This window comes from Lissotriton vulgaris, chromosome 4_1, assembly GCF_964263255.1.
Source record: "Lissotriton vulgaris chromosome 4_1, aLisVul1.2, whole genome shotgun sequence".
NCBI classification, from domain to species: Eukaryota; Metazoa; Chordata; class Amphibia; order Caudata; family Salamandridae; genus Lissotriton; species Lissotriton vulgaris.
The window spans coordinates 1,452,534,355-1,452,555,580 of NC_141691.1; the positions used below are offsets into that span (position 1 = coordinate 1,452,534,355).

A 21,226-nucleotide genomic window follows, 5' to 3' on the forward strand; every position below is an offset into this window, starting at 1 on the left:
TCTCCAACTTAACCTTGGCACAAACTCAAACACCTGCCTAATTGCCGAGTACCTCTCTTCTCCCAGCGCAGCAGACTACGTGCTGACGCTGTAGGAGAGAGGGCTGACAGCCGCCATACTGGAAGGAGGAAAGGGTTGCGGTCCAGTTGCTGGCCGCATCCCGCCCTCCTTAGCACCGGATATAAGGACGATGTCATCTCGTCCGCGCAGGGGGCGGGCTCGCCAAAGGCAAGCCCGTCCGCGCCAAGGTAGTGCCTTGTGCCAGCTACGCTGCCTGTTTTGGACCTACAGAAATTGGTCCGTTACCATCTGGCCCTCCCTATTCGAGAGAGATGCTCCTACAACTGGGTACTCCACGCAGACAAAGGAACGTTTTCACTGTTGCAAACGGCCTTCCCACGAGCAGACTTCCTGGTTGATCGTCTCATGAAATGTGGGCTTCTGAATGGGAGGTCCCTGCCTAAGCACAGTATAGAGAACCAGCTATTGATTGAAACTCATGAATTGGATATCCTCTTCATGACGGAAACATGGACTCATCCTGATTGCTTAGTTGACCCCGGCTGTGCGTGTCCTCCTGGGTTTAAATTTTTACATATTCCCAGGTCTATTGGGAGAGGCGGGGGTAGGAGTGATTTTTAATGCAACCTGTAGTATTAATGTCATCCTTTTAGATCCGGTTGAGGGCACAGAGCTTCTGGGTCTATCGATCCGGACTTATTCCGGGACTACTGTTACCGGGGTATTATGTTATCGACCTCCAGGGGCTTTTAGCCTTCAGCAGCAAGATGCGCTACTAGCTACCCTGACTAATATCGCAGTTTCCCATCATAAGCTGGTTGTTCTGGGAGACTTTATGATGCAATGGCTCCCTTGATTTGGGTCTCTGCAATATACTTCAGTCTTGTGAAAGTTTTGGCCTTTCCCAGTTGGTCACGGGTGCCACCCACAAGGCGGGACATCTTCTAGATCTGGTATTCGCGGCACCTGACCTGGTGGTTATGGGGGAAATCTTACCCATGGAGTGGACAGATCACTTCCTTGTTAAATTTTTAATATATAGTAATGGTGGGCATACCAAGGCTCCTGTGACTACTAGGGAATTTCGGTGCAGAGACTGGAGGGCTCTTGCATGTCTGAATTCCTTAGGGGGGGGGGGTGTTTCATGTGAAGCAGCTCTTTGACGTGGAAAAGCAAGTAGAGGAAAATTATGCCTCCCTATGCACTGGAATCACAGCTGTCCTAGATGCTCATGCTCCTCAAAAAACACGTAGTTGTAGGGGTAATGACTCTGCCCCCTGGTTCAATGATACACTGAAAAACCTGAAGCAGGGATGTAAACAAGCTGAAAGAAGGTGGAGACGGGACTATAAGGAAGCCTTTAAGGAGGTGTGGAAAAACAAGGTTTTAGAATACAAGAACCTCATTAAGAAATCTGAAGCAGAATACTATTCCTCCTTGATTTGTAACTCCACCAATAGCTCCAGGAGCATTTTTAATATATTGAATAGTGTTACTTACCCTGAGTGCTCCAAGAATGCTATTGTCCCGTCCCAAGAACTCTGTGAGAATCTTGCCGAATTTTTTAAGGAAAAAATTGAACAAATTATTAGGGATTTGGAAGTTTCTCCTGAATCTGATCCTCCCCTTGATACGAGACTTGAGTCTCCAGTGGACAGGATGGCTGTGTCAGCCGGGGTACCGAAGGAACTATTACTTGAGTTCCCACTCCTTACGCACGAGGCATTTAGGGGGCTAGCCAGAGGGATTTCCTCTGGGTCTCCTTTGGACCCTATGCCACACAAAATTTGGAAGGAATATGAGGAGGAATTATTTCTTCACTCCGCCTAATATGGTATCCTTCCAGCTCAGTGGAAATGTGCGATTTCTCCTTTGCTGAAAAAGCCCTCTCTGGATCCGGATTGTTCAAAAAACTATAGACCCATCTCCTTGCTGCCTTTTCCAGCCAAGATTGTTGAGCGTCTGGTTAGTAACACTCTCTCCAATCATCTGGAACGTCACCAATTATTAGATGTTGATCAATTTGGTTTCCGGCCAGCCCATGGGAACGAAACAGCCTTAATCACCGCTATGGACGATCTGAGGCGTGAATACAGGAGGCAGGGAGCGTTCCTGATCCTGCTAGATATGTCGCCGCCTTTGATACGGTGAATCATAAAATCTTGTTGAATCGGCTGTTTGAGGCGGGGGTGAGAGGTACTGCGTTGTTGTTGTTTCAATCATTTTTGCAGGATAGGCAGCAGGCGGTGTCTCTGCCCCCTTTTCAATCAGCCTTCTCTCTAATATCTCATGGAGTTCCGCAGGGTTCCGCAATTAGTCCCATACTTTTTAACTTTTATCTTAGACCTCTGATTTCACTTATCAAAAGCTTTAACATCAGGATTGTAAACTATGCTGACGACACGCAGATGATCCTCTCCTTGGAGGGAGAGGATTCAACATCTGTGGAGGCTTTCCACAATTGTCTGCGTGATACATCACGATGGCTAAAGGACAACTCCCTCCAGTTCAATGCAGGGAAGACGGAGGTGCTCTTTAGCGCCGGGACTAAGATCTCCCGGCCGTTTCCTGATAACTTTTGGCCTCCTGAAACAGGGACCAAAGTACGGCCTGTGGATTCAGTCCGTAATCTAGGGGTCATGCTAGACCAAGGGCTTAGTATGGAGACGCATGTAAAAAAGACGACCGCCTGTTGCTTCGCCATCTTACGCTCCCTGATGAAAGTCTTGCCTCTTTTACCATCCCAAGCTCGTGTTCAAGTGGTGAGGTGTACTATCCTCAGCAGGCTGAACTATTGCAATTCCCTTTTGCTGGGGTCCCCTGGGTTCTTGCTGGATAGTCTCCAAAGGGTCCAATCAGCGGCTGCTAGGTTGGCTTTGGGGCTTCCGAGAAGAGCACATGGGCCGTCCACTCTCGGCAAACTGCATTGGTTACCGGTGAGACAGAGGATACAATTTAAGGCCCTCTGTATAGTTTTCAGGGCTCTCCGTGGAATTGGCCCGGCCTCCTTGCAATCGAAATTTGCCTGGTATATTCCAACTAGGCAGCTTCGTTCCTCTATGGCCAAGCTGGTAAGGGTTCCCAGATTTAGGAAGGTCAGAGCTGGGGGCAAATCCTTCGAGGTGGCAGCTGCCAAACTCTGGAATCTGCACCCGTTTGAGATTAGGCAAACCACTGAACTTCTTCCGTTCAGGAGAATGATTAAAACTTGTTTATTTCCCAAGGTAACTGTCTGAAAGTTCACGCCCTCTCTGTTACCGACCGCTTCTTCTGTACTAGTCAGCGCCAGGATGCCTGCAAGGTGACAGTGCGCTTAATAAGTGTTTTTAAATAAAGGCGGCATAACATCCTACAGTGATCAAAGGACATATGTGTATCAGCTGTCGCATTGCATAAATATGTCCGAGGACAGAAATTACTAAATCAAGGACACAGTTGACTCAATCATATCCCCCCCCCACCCCCATAGAGAATATGTGCATTTATAATCATCATATATTTACTAGGGTACCCCTTCCTAGTATTAATGGGCTGAATCTCTGCAGCTATTTGTAAAAACCATATCCGTTTGGTTTTGTCAAGAAATACAGGACCTCTCCGCCGACCTCCACCGGCGGCCCGTCTATCCTGTTATCTATCCTCTACCCACGCCCTGAGCCTGGATGTATGAAGGTTGCCTGATGCCAACGGTGCTTTCCCGGATTTCTGTCCGTTCAGCGACGAAGTTATGTCGTGTTCCAATTTTGGCCTACTCCCGGGCTGCCGCCGGGACCTCGATTTTTGAACTACCCGAGAGGGGCCTGATCTACATCGGCTGTGGGACCGCGATTGTGGCCGGTCTTCCAGGTCTGAATATTTTTTCCACCTTTGAGTCCCTTGTCCTCGTTGATGGATGACGCCGGAGTAGAGACACTGTGCTGTGCTGTGATCCCCCCGCACCATTACTGTGGGTTGTGTGCCTGACCCTCGTTTCCCGTCCCGGGGGGCTGACGGGCTGCACCCACGGCCGGTGTGTGTGCTGAGTTTGCTAGTCTGGGGCGCCCTTGTTGTTACTATCGCCAAATGTGTACCCAGAGCCCGGCGATGTGGGCTGGAGATTGTGTCCCCCTCCGTCCTCTGGACCCCGGGATGGAGGGGGTGGATGGCGCACATTCGCTGAAATTCGTAATGGCGGCGATTGGGGCGCTCCGCTCGCAATTTACCGACTCATGTGTCTCCCTGGCGGCGAAACTGGATGATCTCTGCTCGAGACCGGCCACAGACGCTATAGCGCCTGCACAAAAATCTGCGGTCCAGTCGAGTGAACTGACCTGCCATCTCAAGGGGCCCGTGCGGCAGCCCGACTTTGTCTCTCTGAGAGTCGGCCTCACTTTTCCCTCATCCTTTACAGTGCACGGTCTTCCCTCTACATCTCCTATCCGATGGTGTATCGTCGCTGGCTGTCCTGCACTTCATTGTCGAGTCTCAGGGTCCCATCCACGGGGCTCCCCATTTTCCTTTGTTTCGGCCCGTCTGCATAAGGGATACCGCCATTTTGTGACCGGACTTTGTTCCATCTCCAATGCCCTGATCTGCCACGGACGCTTTGGCTGCCTCTGGTCGGATGTGACTTGGTCGGGATGTGCTCCGGAACGGATTCGCACTGGTCAGGGCTGACTTTGACTTTGAGGATTATTTGCCCCTTGCCACTGCTTCGGACCATCTGAGACGCTCCCTTTGTTTGCAACTGATATGCCTTTGGTAATGGATCTCCTCGCGAGGCTTGCAGGGTTGACTTCTGTTTCCCCGGGGTTGCTCCGTTTAGTTTTGCCGGGACTGCACCTAATTCCTCACTGGGCTCGGGGGGGGGGGGTTCATGGTGACTATCCTTCCCGTAGTATTGCTGACTGTTTAGTATTGCTTGATGATGATTGTGCTATGGGGGGGTCGCCGCTGGTGGGGGGTGCCAGGTGTCCGGGGGCTTGTTTGTTTTTTCTCCTCCTCCGCTTCTTCTTATATTTTCCCTTCTGTGGGGCAGTTTCGGGGCGACAGGCACGCTGTTAGTGGGTTAGGCCGTAGCCATTACAGGGGTGCAGAGTGGCGGGTGTGGGGGGGGTTTGTTGTTTTAGTTTGTTTTGTTCTATGGTCCCTATCGCTCTTTTCCGTCTTTGGGAGGGTTCTTTCCTCTCTAGTGGGTTTGCTGTTGATTGGTCTCGCACCTTTCTTTCTCCGGCTTTTTGATGAGCCTCTGTTTTTCTGTTCTTGGGCGGGTAGGCTCTCTGGGGTGATTTTAGAAATGTGGATTATTGTAATATGGTTTATTGTCCAATGCCATCGCCGTGGCTGCCCAGATTGCATAGATGCTTTGTCATTGCCTATCTCCGATAGTACTCGGGGTAAAATCCCTTTCATCTCCTTGGTGCTTCTATCCTTTGAGGTGTGATGTCCTTGTTGTTGCAGCCCCTACTTCTCTTCTAAACTTTAAAATGAAAACCTCATATCCTGTTTGCGGGCCCCACAACCACTCCTTATGTACTTCGATATATCCTGCTTACTGATTTGCTCTAGTTTCTCCTTTTTATTGACTGTTTTTGCGGCCGGCCGTGATGGTTGTGGGCCTGCGCATGTACCTCCTTCTTTTATGAATAAAGGTTTTCAAAAAAAAAAGAAAAAAAAAAAAAGAAATACAGGACCAACCACAAGGTGTAAGTTTAAACCCAACCCATCATTAGGTTTGGGCAGGGAAAACAATCTGAGCCGTACCCTTGTACTAGTGTTAACATAAATAACAACAGCAGCAAGATAGATGACCACCCACAACGATAACGGTATGCAGAATTTAGTGTTGCGCTCAGCTGACCATGTGTCATTTTTTAGTTGCCGGTGGTGCATTTGTATAATCCACTTAGTTGGCTCTGCCTGCCCACACCTGGTGGGGGGGAATACTTATATAGTTGTGGGTGACCCTCTATCTCTGTTATTTATGTTAACACTAGTGTAAGGGTACGGTTCTTGGTATGGACCTCCACAGATGTTTATCCCTGCCAAAACCTTACCCAATATTATTGCCACAAAAATACTGCATACATTCTAACATGCTGCACTTTACTTTCGTTTCACAGTTTTGCCCCTTTTATTGCTTGTGTGTTACTGTGGAGCTGGAGCTGGTGGAAAAGGCTTTACAGCAATACCTGATGGACCTGTGGAAATGTTGCGTTCCTGGAATAATGAGGGGCAACCTGAAGACATGGTGAGCAATTTTTTAAAAACTTTGTTTGCAATTTATAAATTTGAATTTAAGTTGCTTGTTGTGAACTCCAAACGGGAGCACATATACATGTTACCCAGGAAAATCAGATTGGCTTATATTTTTTTCCTGTTTAAAGCACAAAGACAGTTTGCAAACAACAAGACTATGATTATTTTTATTACTATACCTTTTGTTATCACTTTGGTATGCATATTCTAGTAGCACTACAGTATCAGGCATTTCCAGTTTAGGGGTGTGAAAATAGTGCACAATTTACTTTTGCATAATTATGCTAAATTTCGAGCGAATCACATTAATTTATGCAAAATATGCATTTGCAGCTATATTTTAGCTCAAAATACTTCCCTTTGTCTCATTTGCATGCAAGGATGAATTTTGCTCTGAAAAAATAGTGCATTAAGACAAAGACACCATAAACAGCCGCTTGCATTGTGCTCTGTGCGTTATTCTGATACGTTCGCAGTAAATGTTTACCACAAATGACATGCTTGTAGTAAATCTTTACTGCAAATGGCACATAATTACGTGCTGTGGTGTGATAAAGGATGAAGGTAAGTTCCTCCTTTGGACATGGTTAGCCCCCATTTTTGTCTGGAAAATGGTGTTATTTCGACAGAAAATATACTGAGTCCCTGCAACCATGTTCCCTGTGCCAGAAGCTCTTTTCCTAAACGTGCTTTTTTCCCAATTGGCACAACTTCAGAACCCCTTGTAAGTCCCTTGTAAATGGTACACCTGACCTGGGCATTGTCCCTGAAGAGGGCGCCATGGGTAGCAGCAGAAATTGTGCGACCCTAGGGTCCCCTCAATAAGGCCATGCACACTTCCATTGCAGACTGCATGCCTTGGTGCAGACAACACTGTAGAGTCGACATGGCACATGCCAAGCCCCCAGACACTGCATGGGATATAGATAAGACACCCCTCTAGCAGGCCTTAAGCCAAGGTGCACTACATCTCCTGTGATGACATATCTGCATGAGCAGATATGCCCCTCCAATATCTATGTTGATTCCAGGATATTGCAAATGAACAGGGAAGCCATAAGGGGTACTTGGGCTGGACACTCATCATTACGAGTTTCACAGCTCCATTATGGCTTCATTGTATTTTGTGATGTTTGGTAGCGAACATCTCATCTTAATAAACCTGCCTGATTCCAGTGTCCTATTTATTAAACATTTCACACAGAGGACCCCTCGTGGGGGGGGGGGTCCCCTGAAAACCTAACAAACCTTAGTGTGGTCACACGCGGGTCTAAGCCAGCCTATCACCACCAGACATAGTTCTGACCTCATTGGGAGAGCGTCAGCATGCTCTGAGGTCGAAAACATAGCCCCCGGTCAGGAAGAGCCATCTGTGGTGGGAAGCTTCAAAGGCCTTGCCACCTTTGAAACACAAACCCATCCTCTCCCGATAGGAGTAGGTCCCTCCTCTTGTCCTCACCCCTTTTGGCGTGAAGACAGGCGGGAAATCCAAAATTCATAACTAGGTGTGCCCTCCTCTGCCAACTCAACCCCTCAGGTGTTGGAGGCAAAATGAAGCACATTTTTCAGCTCCCACCATCTTGAAGATGGTGGTACTGCTCCACATTGTATTTGAAGGCAATCAACGCATTGCCTTCAAAGCCCTTTGCTTGGTCTTCAAGCACTACACGGTGCAGGACCTAGACCTCTACAACGTCTGTTCTCGTGGTACATCCCCACCAGAACACTTAGGTCCGCAACCGCCTGCCTTGTGAAAGTACCCAGATGCAAGAAAGCCAGGATTGGGGGAAGATCCTTCAGAGTGGCTGCGGCCAAGCTCTGGAACAGTCTGCCTGCCGATATTCGCCAAATCCCTCACCTCCTACCCTTCAGGAAGCGAATCAAAACATGGCTCTTCCCCCACCCCTCTAAGCCCGCTCGCCCCCAGTTCACCTCCCCCGCCCAATAACCCAGGAGTAGCTACCAGCGCCAGGATACCTGCCAGGTGACAGCCGCGCTCTACAAATGTTTTAAATAAATAAATAAAATCAGGGCTTGTGCTATGTCCCCCTACCGCAGGAGGTGGGCATAATAGAGGGTGTTGACACCCCAGGTAAGGGGCCCATTTGCCACTTCCTGTCACTCCCCAGTAAACTCCTCTAAATTTAGTATTTAGGTGGCATCCCCAGACCCTGAATTTAGATTCCATGGACAAAAGAAGACGTCAAATGAAGAACTGCTGTTTGAGAACTGCAGACCTTGTAGTGAACTTTTGGGCGCAAACTCCTTCCTGCCACCCTAGAACCTGACCGCGCCATCCTCCAGCTCGTCTCGTTGCTGTGTGGCATCCTCAAATGCTGGAGAGGCTTCAGTACTTTGAATATCACCAACAAACTCCCTTGAGGTAGAGGTACTATCTCCCTGAAAGCACCAAAAACAGCAAAGTCATGTCCAGAGTCGTCCATCTCCCCAGCCCGACAACGTCTCAGAGTACCATCCGAAGGTACCCCTGCTCTGGAGGCACAGCTCGCCCTCTGCACCAAGTCTTTAAGCTCCAGGACCCACTTGAGCTGCCAGGCACCAATTCCCAGGGTACCGGACCCGCGCTTCAAAAATCTAGTAAAGAAAGTCCAAGGGGACTCCAACACAGTAAGTCAGCACCCGACGAGGAACTTAAGGACTCCGGAGACGCACCTTAGCAGTGGCCCAGCAGCTCAAGAATCGTCGCTCCAAGCCAGTTCAACTTTGCGTGCCTTTGCTCAGCTGCCCATCTTCACTGCACCTAGCCTGCCCGGCCAGAGTATCTTCTAACCAGCTGTGCTTCCGAGGCCCCAATGCCTTTTCATCCTCCTCTCCCTTGAGAGCCCTTGGACTTGCCTGCAAGTCCCCCTTTACTTTGCATTTACAGGTGCCTGCCTGGCTTCGTAGCACGCTGGCTACAAAGTCCCCTTTTTCCTTGCTCCCAGGAAACCCAGAAAGCTCCCAAAAACTTGGCCTTGGCACTTTGGACTTTGACCCAAACCTTCTGATTTCTACAAGGGTAACCACACAACAACTATATTGCCTTGCTTTTTCCTTCCATAGCAAATGTATTGTGCGTAATTGCGCGCAACTGTGATTGTTTTCTTCTGTCATGTATCGTATTGTGAAAAGGAATTGCCCTGTACCTGATGTTCTTGGTCTAAATATTTATATAATAAGAGTACTATTTTTCTAATTTGGTCTCAACTTCATTCCCTGAGCATTTGTATTATTTATTGCCTCTGTGAGTACAACAAATGCTTAGCATAACCTTTGATAAGCCAAACTGCTCGCCCACCCTACCACAAAATAGAGCGTTAGTGTAATCTACTATTGCCTCTGTAAACCAATAAGGATCTTGTCGACCTCTCTGCACAGTGTACCCCAATGTGATGCACTAAATAGAGAGGTGGGTTTCCTCCAGAGGTATTTTGCTTAAAAAGAGTGTCTCAAAATTACGGTAGGTAACTCCAACATAATGAAAATGTACACCAAAAAAATCGAACTATATCCAGCTTTTGGTCGCATGGAGTGCAGAAGTAGGAACAGGGAAACTGGGACTGATCCTGAAATAAAGATAGTCCTAGGTCATAGTTACCCTAAAACCAAAGTTCAATCAACTGAGCCAGAGTCTCAATCAGTCAAGCCTTAAACACAAGTTGAGCCAAGGGCGTTTATATAGACCCCAACACAGCATATTGTAGAAAAGGAAAAAGAAAATGGCCAATGCACTTAAGGTAAAACAACTCCATTGTGCCAGAAAGTTTACATTACAGCAGGATATTAAACTGTAGCCAGTGGACCCCTTAGCCTATTCAGGGTTTGCTGACCCACATAACTTGTAATCAGCATGTCCTGTGAGTTGTAAGCATTTTAAGCCAAATAACTGTAAAAAGGTGGTTTCATCCACGAAGAAAGTAGTTTCAGTAAGTAACCATAGTATTTGCTTGAAGTACACAGTATTCCCACCTCAGTTTATTTGATGCATGTATTAATAAAAGCAACAAGGACATATTTAAAAAAAAAAGAAAGAAATAAGCATATAATAAAACAATTAGTCAGTAGCTGATAACTGGTTCAGGATTGAAATGTGTGAATGTGCATAGTCCCGATTTGCATTCAGACATGCTTCAACTTAAACTAGTAATCCGCATCCGACTAAAATTCTTTTGAATTGTTTATGATTTTCTAGAACATCCTATGCATTTGCAGACCTAGTGAGCCAGTGATCTTAACTGCTCAATGATGCATGCCTTTATATGTGCTCCCCAAGTTTGCCCACACCTAGCTGGATTGCTGCCCTGTCTCTGTCCGGGGTCGATATCAATTAATTTGCTACTTCTGTAACGCCACCTCTGCTAAGTGTTCTCGATTTCACAATTTTCTATTGATTTGTGAATACAACCATAGTCTCATCCCCATTTGCAGTCATTTTCATATTTAAATACACATTTGCAGAGGAAAGTAGATGTGCGGAGTACACATAGTGTGTACATGTTTGTGTATTTCTTGTGTATTATTCTATAGGTTGAAATCGTAAAAATATCTGGGGGGTCCTTGATTCTACTTGTGATTGAATGGGGTCCAAAGAAGTTAGATGTTTAAGAACCACTATAGAGAATTCAGAATCCCTCAAGCTATGTACCTTTCCAATTACCAAGAAATAGAAAGTGGCTTAATTTCAACCTATCATAGAATATAGAGAAGTTTTACCCTACAACTTGTTAGTCAACTGTGATGTAACTGACAAAGAAGAATCATGATGTTCAACTGAAAATGCTTAAAAAGAAATTTACTGGAGTGTATAGTAATCCATTCTATCATGTTTTGCCTTAGATTGTGTAATGGCTGCTGTTAATTCTGGAATTTGTCTCACTCCTGTTGACCTGACTGATATATTGAACCCTTGCCATTCTAGTTTGATTCCCAGTCCATAAAATAATCCATTATATTTGTATACGATTCAAGACCCCAGTTCATATCAATCCATTTCTTAGTCTTATATTTATCGAAAATATGCAATCCTAAGAAGTACGATTTACTTCTCCTGGCTCGTGTGATTCTTCTGGACCAATATCTAGTATTTGTATTTATTATGTGCAACACATTCATAGAGCATGGAAGGGGGTAAAATGAGTGGGAGGAAAGGGGGAAAAGGACTAATTTGAAGAGAGAGGGAGAACGAATTAGAGAATATATATTCAGATTTGGAGTCCCATCAGGAGACTTACTGTTCGTTAAGTGCTTTTTTAGATTAGCCCTGAAGGTTTTTAAAGTTATGGTGTTTTTGCATGAAAGAGGTTGTGTTCCATAATTCGATACCTGGTGAGTTAAGTTGTTTCCTTCCTAGAGTACTTTTACATTTGCCTCTAGAAAGCTTGGAGTCGTTGTTAGAGCATACATTACTTTCCGATTTGGTCTGTGAGACTAGTTCTGTTAAGTATTTTGTTGATTTACGACATGAAGATATGGGCTCATGTCTTTTCCAGTTAAAAAGTGATTATGTCTCCCTTTTAGACCATGTGCAGTTTCTAAGGGTCCTCAATGGGGCATCGAGAAATGATAAGCAGTAGAGTAGTCTGGATAGGCCTATAGCATGAATACGGAGGATCCTTAGAGGTATTTTAAACATGGAACACGTTTTGGAGCTTTTGTGACGATGTGCAATTTTACTTATTAAAAGGTCACTGCTTTTTCTGTATCCAGCACCCTGGTTTTTTAATCTATCTGGTGCCAGCCATACACCTTTGGGGGCTGCTGTTGAAACCAGTCCAACTCCTGTAAAAAGAAGGCACAAAATGTGGTGTTCGTGAAATAAAAGGTGTGGGTCATGTTCCAAAACTTGTCACAAGCCGTTGCCAACCAGTCTTTCCTTTCACAGAAGAACAAATCCTGAAGCAACTTAGTCCTCTGGTATAGTTTACCCAATCATGGAAGACATTGCAGCAGAGCCACAACCTAAAGCCGCTCTTGTACCTGAAGACCAGGCGTCTCACTTTACCTACTATATTCAGGTAGCTTACTAAAGTGATAAAACTCATTTTGGTACCACAGACACCACACCACTTATATATGCCATCCAAATCAGTGCAAAATGCTTGAACAAAAGTTAGGCTGTTGAAGAAGCTGCCTTGCAAGGAGGACTGAAAGAGGTTTGACACCATCTTAGAGGAAGTATTTTTACAATCCGCTTAAACAAGAATGATGAAAGCAGTCTGAAATTAATGAATTGTTTTTTGGTTTGGACATTTGTGCTAGATTTACAAAGTGTTTGATCCTAGTTGTATCACCTTAGACTGTTTATTTATTTTTTTACTTCCAATTTTCGTGGTCTTCTGAGTGTTCTTTCTCTTTGGTGGTATCAAAGATTTTAGATATTTGGATGCTCATTTGGATGATGTCAATCCGCAGCACTAATGGTACTTCTGGGTGGAGTCTATCTGTAACATTTGAGAGAACCCCTATTCTGCTCTTGTTGCAAATAGGAAAGTATAGAGAAATAAACTAACTTTAGACCCAGGCTTACTTGAAGCTCACCAACACCAAGAAACCTGGTGGAAAAGGATCACTCTACAAAGGCTGAGGACATTGCCTTTCAAAATCTACTGGTAGGAAACCAGGATGGTGATCTTTATAATTGACTTTATCCAATATCTTTGACTTGTTGAAGAGTTACCACACATAATATGGTGTGGTGCTAGTTTAAAAAAATATATATATTTATCATTATCCGACATTTACAAAGCAATTTCAATTCCACAATTGTTCCTGCACATTTCTTGTGATCAGTATGAACATTAGGCATAACAAAGTGACATCAGGTTATACCTTGCCTGACCAGTACATATTTAGTCTTCTTGGTACACATCGTCCCAAGGTTAAGGTGCATCCACCTCCCAAACATGTCAGAAAACATATAAACAATATATTCTAATAGCCAAACCTTCAACCCACACCAGTTGGAACTATGCCAACAGGAGTATGACTAGGGGCAACAGACTCCAAGGTTTGCAAATATGTCTTGAACAGATCCCAGATATCTTTCGCTCTGGAGTTAGGTGGGAGCAAAGTGGCATATAATTCGCAATTTGTGTTGCAGTATGAAAGACTACCAGCCATGCATCTTTTATAGGAAGCTGTTTACTACCCTATCTGAGAGTTATCTTGCGCTTAGCCAAAAGCAATGCTAGTGCAATAAACCTGCGTAGCTTCTTGGGCATATTATAGACATATCCCAGGAGCTCGACCTCAGGGGAGGGGTCTATTGTCAACAGGGTCATCTGGGATATTATGTCAAAAATGACTACCTAGAACTCCGCAATCCCAGGGCAAGTCCATGTCAAATGAGGAAAATCAGCATAAGGACTACCACACTTGCGATAGTTATGAGGCTGGGGTGGGTCGATAGCATGTAGCTTGGCCGGCGTCATATAAGCTCTCCATAGGTATTTAAAATGTATCTACTTGTGCCGACTGTTAAGGGAAACTTTCTAAGGATGTCCCAAATCACACTCCCATGTCTCTCGCACCTTAGTATCATGGCTTGGGATGAAAGTCATGGTGGCTTTGAATAACCTAGAAATCAGTCGGGTCCTGTCAGAGTTTATCAAAAGGGATACAGGCTCGAAGGACTGTGGTTCCAATGGATATCCCAATATCTTGGCATGCAGAGCCCTGTGCACCCTGCTGAAAATAAACTGGTCCATAAAGGACAGCCCGGTTCCTCTATTCCCCCCCCAACATTAACGAATATCTGCGCGCCTGGAAATAAGTCACCAAACTTTGTCATATGGATTTAAGTACACGAACAACTAATTTCTCATCTGTAATAGGGAGCCATAGAGTGTGAGCTATGGGAATTTCAGAAGAATACAGTGAGCCGCTTCCAGCGACTCGCAATAGTTTGCGCCATGCCCAGCTCGTGGTGGATACGGTCTATCCATCTTTAGGGTCGCAAGTAAATCCCCGGGGTAAAATGCCATGCAGTGAAGTTAAGAGCACCAGGTCTGATTAAGGCTTACTATAAGGAATTCGTGCACATGGATGATACTATAAATGGGCAAAACTACTCTGTGCTACTAAGTAATATATTCTAAAATTCGGGGCCTCCAGCCCTCCCCTTTCATATGGTAAAGTCATGGTTTCCCATCTAATCCTAGGCCGTTTGCCGCCCCATGCGAGCCTGATAAGATGTGATCTAAGAGTCCTAAAAAAACTGTCAGGGAGCGGAATAGGAATATTATGAAAAATGTATAAAAAGTGCAATTCTGCCAGACATGGAGAGTTGGGAGCCCTATCCATCGTTCTACCTGCTCCTCAAGCTTGTGTATAGCCGAACCATAGTTCACTCCACCATCTGGATACCCAAATACCTGACTGAGTCATGACACCATTTCAGCGGGAACTCAAACTCCAATTCAACGGTGCCCATCATCAGGGGGAATAATGCGTACTTGCTTCAGTTTATGCCCAGTCCCAAATATCCACTAAATCGAAGAATCTCTCTAATCAGTGGATCCAAATTGTCCTGTGGTTGTTGAACATACAGCACCATGTCGTCCGCATAAAGTGAGACCAGGAGAGGCCATGTGTTGAACTGGATACCTCTGTGAAGGTATTTCTCCTGAAAGTGGGGGACCAAAGGGTCCAGAGTCAGACTGAAAAGTAAAGGTGATAGAGGGCAGCCATGCCTAGTACTACGTGTTAGATTAAACGGGGTGGACAGAGTACCATTCAAGCGGAGTCTAGCCATGGGAGTGGCATAGAGTAATGCCGTAAGGTCTATGAAACCTTTGGGGATGCCTAACTGCCTCATCACGGCCCATATAAAGTGCCATTCTAAGAAATCAAATGCCTTTTCCGAATTGAGTAGAACCTCCGCAGCTGGAACCTCCAGCAAAATTCTGTGAAGCACTGCAAACAACGTCTGCAAATTGAGCGCCATGGATCTGTGGGGGATGAAGCCAGACTGCACTGGGGATATAATGCGATCCAAGAGGAGCACCAGTCGTATTTAATCATTTTAGCAAGGATTTTATAGTCCAAGTTCAAAAGTGACAGCTGTCTATAAGAGCCGCAGCTCAATGGGTATTTGCCAGGCTTCCGCAGCAAGACGATTACTGCCTCGCGAAGCGTGAGAGGCAGCACTGCATTTTATTTTCCAGGGCTTAATTATAAACCTCGAAGGTACGGGGCGAGAATTTCCTTATAATATTTATAAATTATGCCTGTAAAGCCATCAAGACCTGGCACTGCGGTACCATTTAAGGCATCTATGACGCTCAATATGTGTTCTGAATAGGTCTCACCGCGTTTATATACCTCTACATTCCCCGACCTAGGAGCCCTGTTGCTCCAGTTACCGGATCGAATGCTACTCATGCGGGGGTGACTTCAACTTGGCGTTCAACAAAGATCGTGACCACCGGCCCCTCCGACATGCAGGGTGACGCAAAATCCACTTTCATATTTCTTAACACCCCATAGGATGGTAATATATGGCGAACACAAAAGCCCCAGGGAGCAACCATACACTTTCCACTCTGGCGACGTGGAAGCCTCTCCCGAATATTCTACCTTATTGCACATCATCAGCTGGTCCAACATTGCTCAAAGCTACAGCACTTGGCAAGGGGGGATAACGGACCACTCTCCGATATTAGCAGAATTTGTCCTGCACCATGAGACCATTGGGGAAGGGGTGCGGGGAGGGGGGGGGGGAGAATCTGTCCAAAGAACCCTTGGTACCTGCAGCAACACATAATACGAGAGTGTTGGAGGAGCACAATGGAACCTTACCTTACATAGTACCTGACCTTAGTTGACTCTGCACAAATTCTTTGGGAGGCCTACAAAACCTTAGTCAGAGGTTAGGCGGTTTCCCTCTTTTCGGGGTGTAAGAGACAAGAGAGCAAACAAGGAAGAGCTTGAAAGAGAAATTCTGTCCCAGGAGCGCCCCCTCACGACAGAAGGTAGACTGGAAGTGAGGCACACTTTAGCCTTAAAACAGAGGGAATATAAAGACCTAGCACCTGATGCCACCAGTGCAATACATCGCACCACTCCGCATCGCCTCTATGGGGTAGGAAATAAAACAGGCAAGCTATTGGCAGAGCCATGGGCCCCAACACATTTCCAGGCAAACTATACAAAATGCTGGCCTCCAAGTTGGCCCCTCACTTTATTTAAATGTTTAAGGAAATGAAACAGGGGGACTTTGCCACATAACCAGCGACTGGCCACTATAGTGGTCATACATAAAGAGGAGAAACCAGGGAAGGCAGCACCTTCTGTAGGCCAATTTCCCACTTGAACGCAGAGAATAAAATATTGACTAAAATCTTAGCCATGCGCCTGATCAGAGTGATCCAGTCCCTGATCTATCTGCGCCAGTCTGGATTTATGCCCCACAGAAGCATGACCCTTAACCACCGGTGCCTCCATCGTGTGTTGGGACAGATAGCCAACTAACGTGAACAGGCCCTAGTGCTGTCACTGCATGCCAAGATGGCATTTGATACAGTGGATTGGGAAAATATCCTTGAGGTGCTGGCAAAGTTGGGCTTTGGCCCACATTTCATCCAATAGTTATGGCTTACATACTCTGGACCGATGGCGCAGGTGAAAGTCAATGGTGGGCAGGACGCTCCTTAGCTGGAGTAGCTGTGCGCACAACAAATAACAATAACATAACATAACATTCCCTGGAGTTCAGGCACCAAAGAGGTACCATGCAGAGCTGCCCCTTATCCCCACTAATTTTTGCCTTGAATTGAGATCCCTTAGCAGCTTTCATCAGGCTCCATTAGTCAGAGGCCTGCAGTAGGAGGACAAATTATCTTTATAAGCAGGTGACGTGCTGCTCTATGTGATGGACCCGGAGCAAACTCTGGAAATACTAATGCAGATTATTACAACTTTCTGCTAATATTCTGGGAATACCATCAACTGGCAGAAGTCCTTAATATACCCACATAAGGGTCGGAACCCACGGCTCCTGTCTGGATGCATGACGACAGTGACAACCACAGGTTTCCGCTACTTGGCAATATACATCATACCAGATACTGACCTCTTTTTCAAGAGAAACCTAATCCCGTTGATAGAGGGGCTGCGGTGAGATGTGCAACAGAGGTCTTCTCTGCTCTCGCAATTAGGAGGGCAACTCTATTAAAATGATGTCTATGCCCCACTTCCTAAATGCCCTTGAGAACACCCCATATGAGATCCACAAGTCTTACTTTAAGGCAGTTGAGGGGGAGGTCCGGACCATGTTGTGGGATGGGGACCCAGGAGGCATAACGCTTCCTAAGCTTGCAAGAGGTTGGTACAATGGGGCCATTGCACTGTCAGATGTTCAGAAATACTACTGGGCGGGACAATGGAGCACCAGCACTATCAATAACTGGGTTCTCCTCCCACATAGGGAACCAGCTTTCCGTATGTATAGATTTAATATTACATTCACAGGGATACCTAAATACTCTATATGAGGGGAATAAACGGAGAGATTGGCTGGACCCCATGTGGGCAGTGGTGAAACTTTGGCAAACAGCTTCAATAGTCTTGAGGTGGAAAAATGATTGCAAAGGCGCTATGGGATACTGTGGAAATAGCCAGGGTTTGTAAAGTGAGACCTCCTAGGACTCTCCAGGGTGGGGGAAGTTTGGACTCGTGCCCGACCTGCAGCAGGAATACCAACTACCACCCACTGAGATGTACAGATACATGCAACTCAGGATTGAGCTCAGAGTGGTACTACCCTGTGGGACGGACCTACCGTAATCCTCACCTTTAGAGGATAAGCTATTCAAGCCCCGAAAGGCCACGTCACTGGCTTATGTATAAAGAAAAACCTACTGAAAAACACACGCCAGATGTCTTAAAGCATGTAAGAGAGCAGTGGGAGCAAGAGCTGGGGGGGGCTTTGGTGGAGTGCTTGGGGGAGGTGGCATACATGTCTCTGCCAAGTGGTGTGTTTTAAATATCTGGGGAGAGTGAGACGCAGGCCGGTCACCACTTACTTAGATGACATTGGGCCTGGCAGTGGCAAAGAGAAATATAGTGAGGTCGTGAGGAGCCAGACAGGCTCCAGAACCTGAGGCTTAGAAGCATGACATGAACTGGTGTATGATGGTGGAAAGTGTTGGGTACAAGAGTAGAGGTTTTCCCCAGAAATGGGGTAAAATTTGGAATGGCTGGAATACCTGTCGAGGTCAGAGTTGTGTGATCTTTGAGCTCATGGTGATGATGTGGCACATCAAGGACCCCTACAAAAGTAACAGATAATGAGTAAGGGGACGAGGGGTGAGTCGGGACAGGGTTGGAAATATGGTGCTCAATGATAATGTGAGTTAAGCAACAGTGCTAAGTTTAAAAAATGTATCCAAAATATGAAAAAAAAGGTATGTTGTACCTGTGGTTTAGGGCACTATCACAACATCATTATCTCTGTTGTTTGCTTATGGTGAGACAGGGAGCATTATGTGTAGGATTGGTGTTATTAAATCCGAAGCAGGCATGGTCAGGCAACAATTCTGATTGTAGTATTTAATGGCACCACAATAGTAAACGTTGAAGTAATCCAAGCGAGATTCTACTAGTGCACAGATTGATTTCTGAATGTCTGCTGCCAAAAGTTGAATGATTTGCTGAATGTTCCTAAGTTGGAAAGTACAAGCAGAAAAACAGCAAAGTGCACCACCATCAGCACCTCTGTTTTTTTCTGGTTCAGTTTCAGCTAATGGCTGTCCGACCATCCCCTGACCTTTACAGACCGCTCCGGTTTGGTTAGCCAGGTGGAATAGGATCTGAGTATTATCAGCATAGGTTAATAACCTTATGCCATGGGCACGGATCATGGCAGAATGTGGCCTTACAAATGCATTTAAAGTGGACGAGAGATGGCAGAGCGCGGTAACATCTAATTCAGTGATGTAGCAGAGTGAAAATGACTAAGGGCTACTTGGTGGAGATGGTTGTGCCTGGAGGACGTAACCTGCTTAAGGGCTGCTCCCTTCATTCCAGTATCTTGAAGTTCAGGGAATGCCACAGTCCAGTGGTTCACAAACCTTTTAGTACCATAACTCACTTTTTAGGTCTTGCCTGGAGATAGGAGCGCATGCGCTGCTCTTGCCAGCGAGTGCCTTTTGCAATCAATTCTCCCAAAGGCTTACATGCACGCGTGTGCACGGACAAAGATAGCTGCTCTCGCCATTTGTCCAAAGCAAACGGAATGCGTGTGTCCGTAGGGACTGTGGGCAGTCCGACGCCATTTTGTTGTCATAGCAACGAAAATGCCACTTTGCGTATACTCACCATTGACACAAAGCAAAACATGCATGCGTAGCTTGTTTTGCTTGTGCCAATAGCTTTCACATGCGCGCGCATGGCGATGTGCTTTTCATTAGCGTGGCCTTCGCACGATAGTGATCACTTTCGCGATCACTTTCACAGCTGGTTTTTTTTTTCTTTAGAATCTCATTCGCTTTCGCGATTGCTTTCACTTTCACGGCCACTTGTTCTTTATCATTGCGCATTAAAAGTGAACAAACAATCTGGTGTGTGTTAGGTAACCTAACCGAGTCTGCGGAGAGATGCCACCTTGCTCTTCCCAGGGGATCATAACTGGCCCAGCAGGTTCCCCGGCATTGCCAACCTTTTCATGACATTGTTTTGTCTGCAGGTTTTTTGTTCTTCCTGGCACTACTGCGCGGATACACTTTACAACCCGACCACTGCAAGGAGCGCGGACCCCTCATGCACACAGACCGGGAGAGCTATGTAAAGATATACGCGTGATTCAATGCAACATGTGTGCTTTACCCTATACCACTTTGGTTCAAACACTGCAGCCAAGCACTTACCTCACACTGGACTCCACAGCAGACAATACACAATACCCTGGAAGGTGAGAGATCGAATTTATAAGACTCCGGAACGCCATACTAAAGTACAATATACACTTCAAGAGAAAACCGGTCTGAAACTCAAAAACAACTTTATTCTGAAAAATTACATAAAAGTTACATTGCAAACTCGCTATTTCAGGTCAGAATACACTCGACTTGTGCATACATAATAATTCATCCAATATTAATAGCTCAGGATTTTTTTTTAATAAAGTCAACTGATTTAAAATCCATTAACATCCAGAGGGATTAAAAAGTGCAAATATTATTCATTGCACCAATTTGTACCTTATCCTCACTGCTAAAATTGTGCATGTAAAATGTAATACTGCACATCACATTTCGTGTGTCTCACGACGTTGCAGATCTATCATACCTTACCATAGTAGATGCCTGTAGGTTTCAGACTAAAAATCGTTTCCGTGCAGTGCTACATAAGGTGCAAAATAATGGAAGATGAATACTACTTTGCTGAGACAAGTTGTCACAAGGGCATTTTGGCAGGCTTGGGGACCAGCCTCCCTGATAAGGAAAGGCTGCCAAAAAGTGCAAAGATCACTCATAAAAAACAAGCATTGAAAATGCAATAGGTCTCGCCATTTATTAAGCTAAAGCCATTTGCTTTGCTTTACAATACCATTAGCAAAGCAAATAGCTTTAACTTGAAGGCGAGACCTATTGCATTTTCAATGCTTGTCAGAACAAGACATGAGAGGTGATTTATTTCAAATATAAATTAAGCATCGTGTATAAGCACATTGTCCTGTACAGACAACACTTTTTTCCATTGAAATTGCAACTAACGTACAGTTGTACTGATAAAACTCTACGGTACACAAATGGTAATGTGTAGAAATCTGGTTTCTGGGAGTTTCTATGATTTATGCATCAGCAAGTAGAGTGTCTCGATTTGTTTTCTTCCTATTAATTTCTCGATTTCCGGCATACTTCGGAATTTAAAAAAAAATGGTTCATATTTGCTTTCCTAACTAGATATGTTTCATTTACAAGTATTTTTAGTTTGTTGTGTGTTGCAAAAAAACAACATTCTACCTTTT

General features: G+C 45.4%; 1 protein-coding gene across 1 annotated transcript in view; it reads left to right on the forward strand.

Moving 5' to 3' along the window:
- Positions 1 to 21,226, forward strand: part of LOC147724096 (desmoglein-2-like) — a 396,529-nt gene that overhangs the window by 331,157 nt on the left and 44,146 nt on the right. Inside the window, exon 13 of the mRNA XM_086965676.1 lies at positions 6,123 to 6,250. Within this exon, the coding sequence (XP_086821802.1) occupies positions 6,123 to 6,250 (128 nt within the window). The remainder of the gene's footprint in view (positions 1 to 6,122; positions 6,251 to 21,226) is intronic.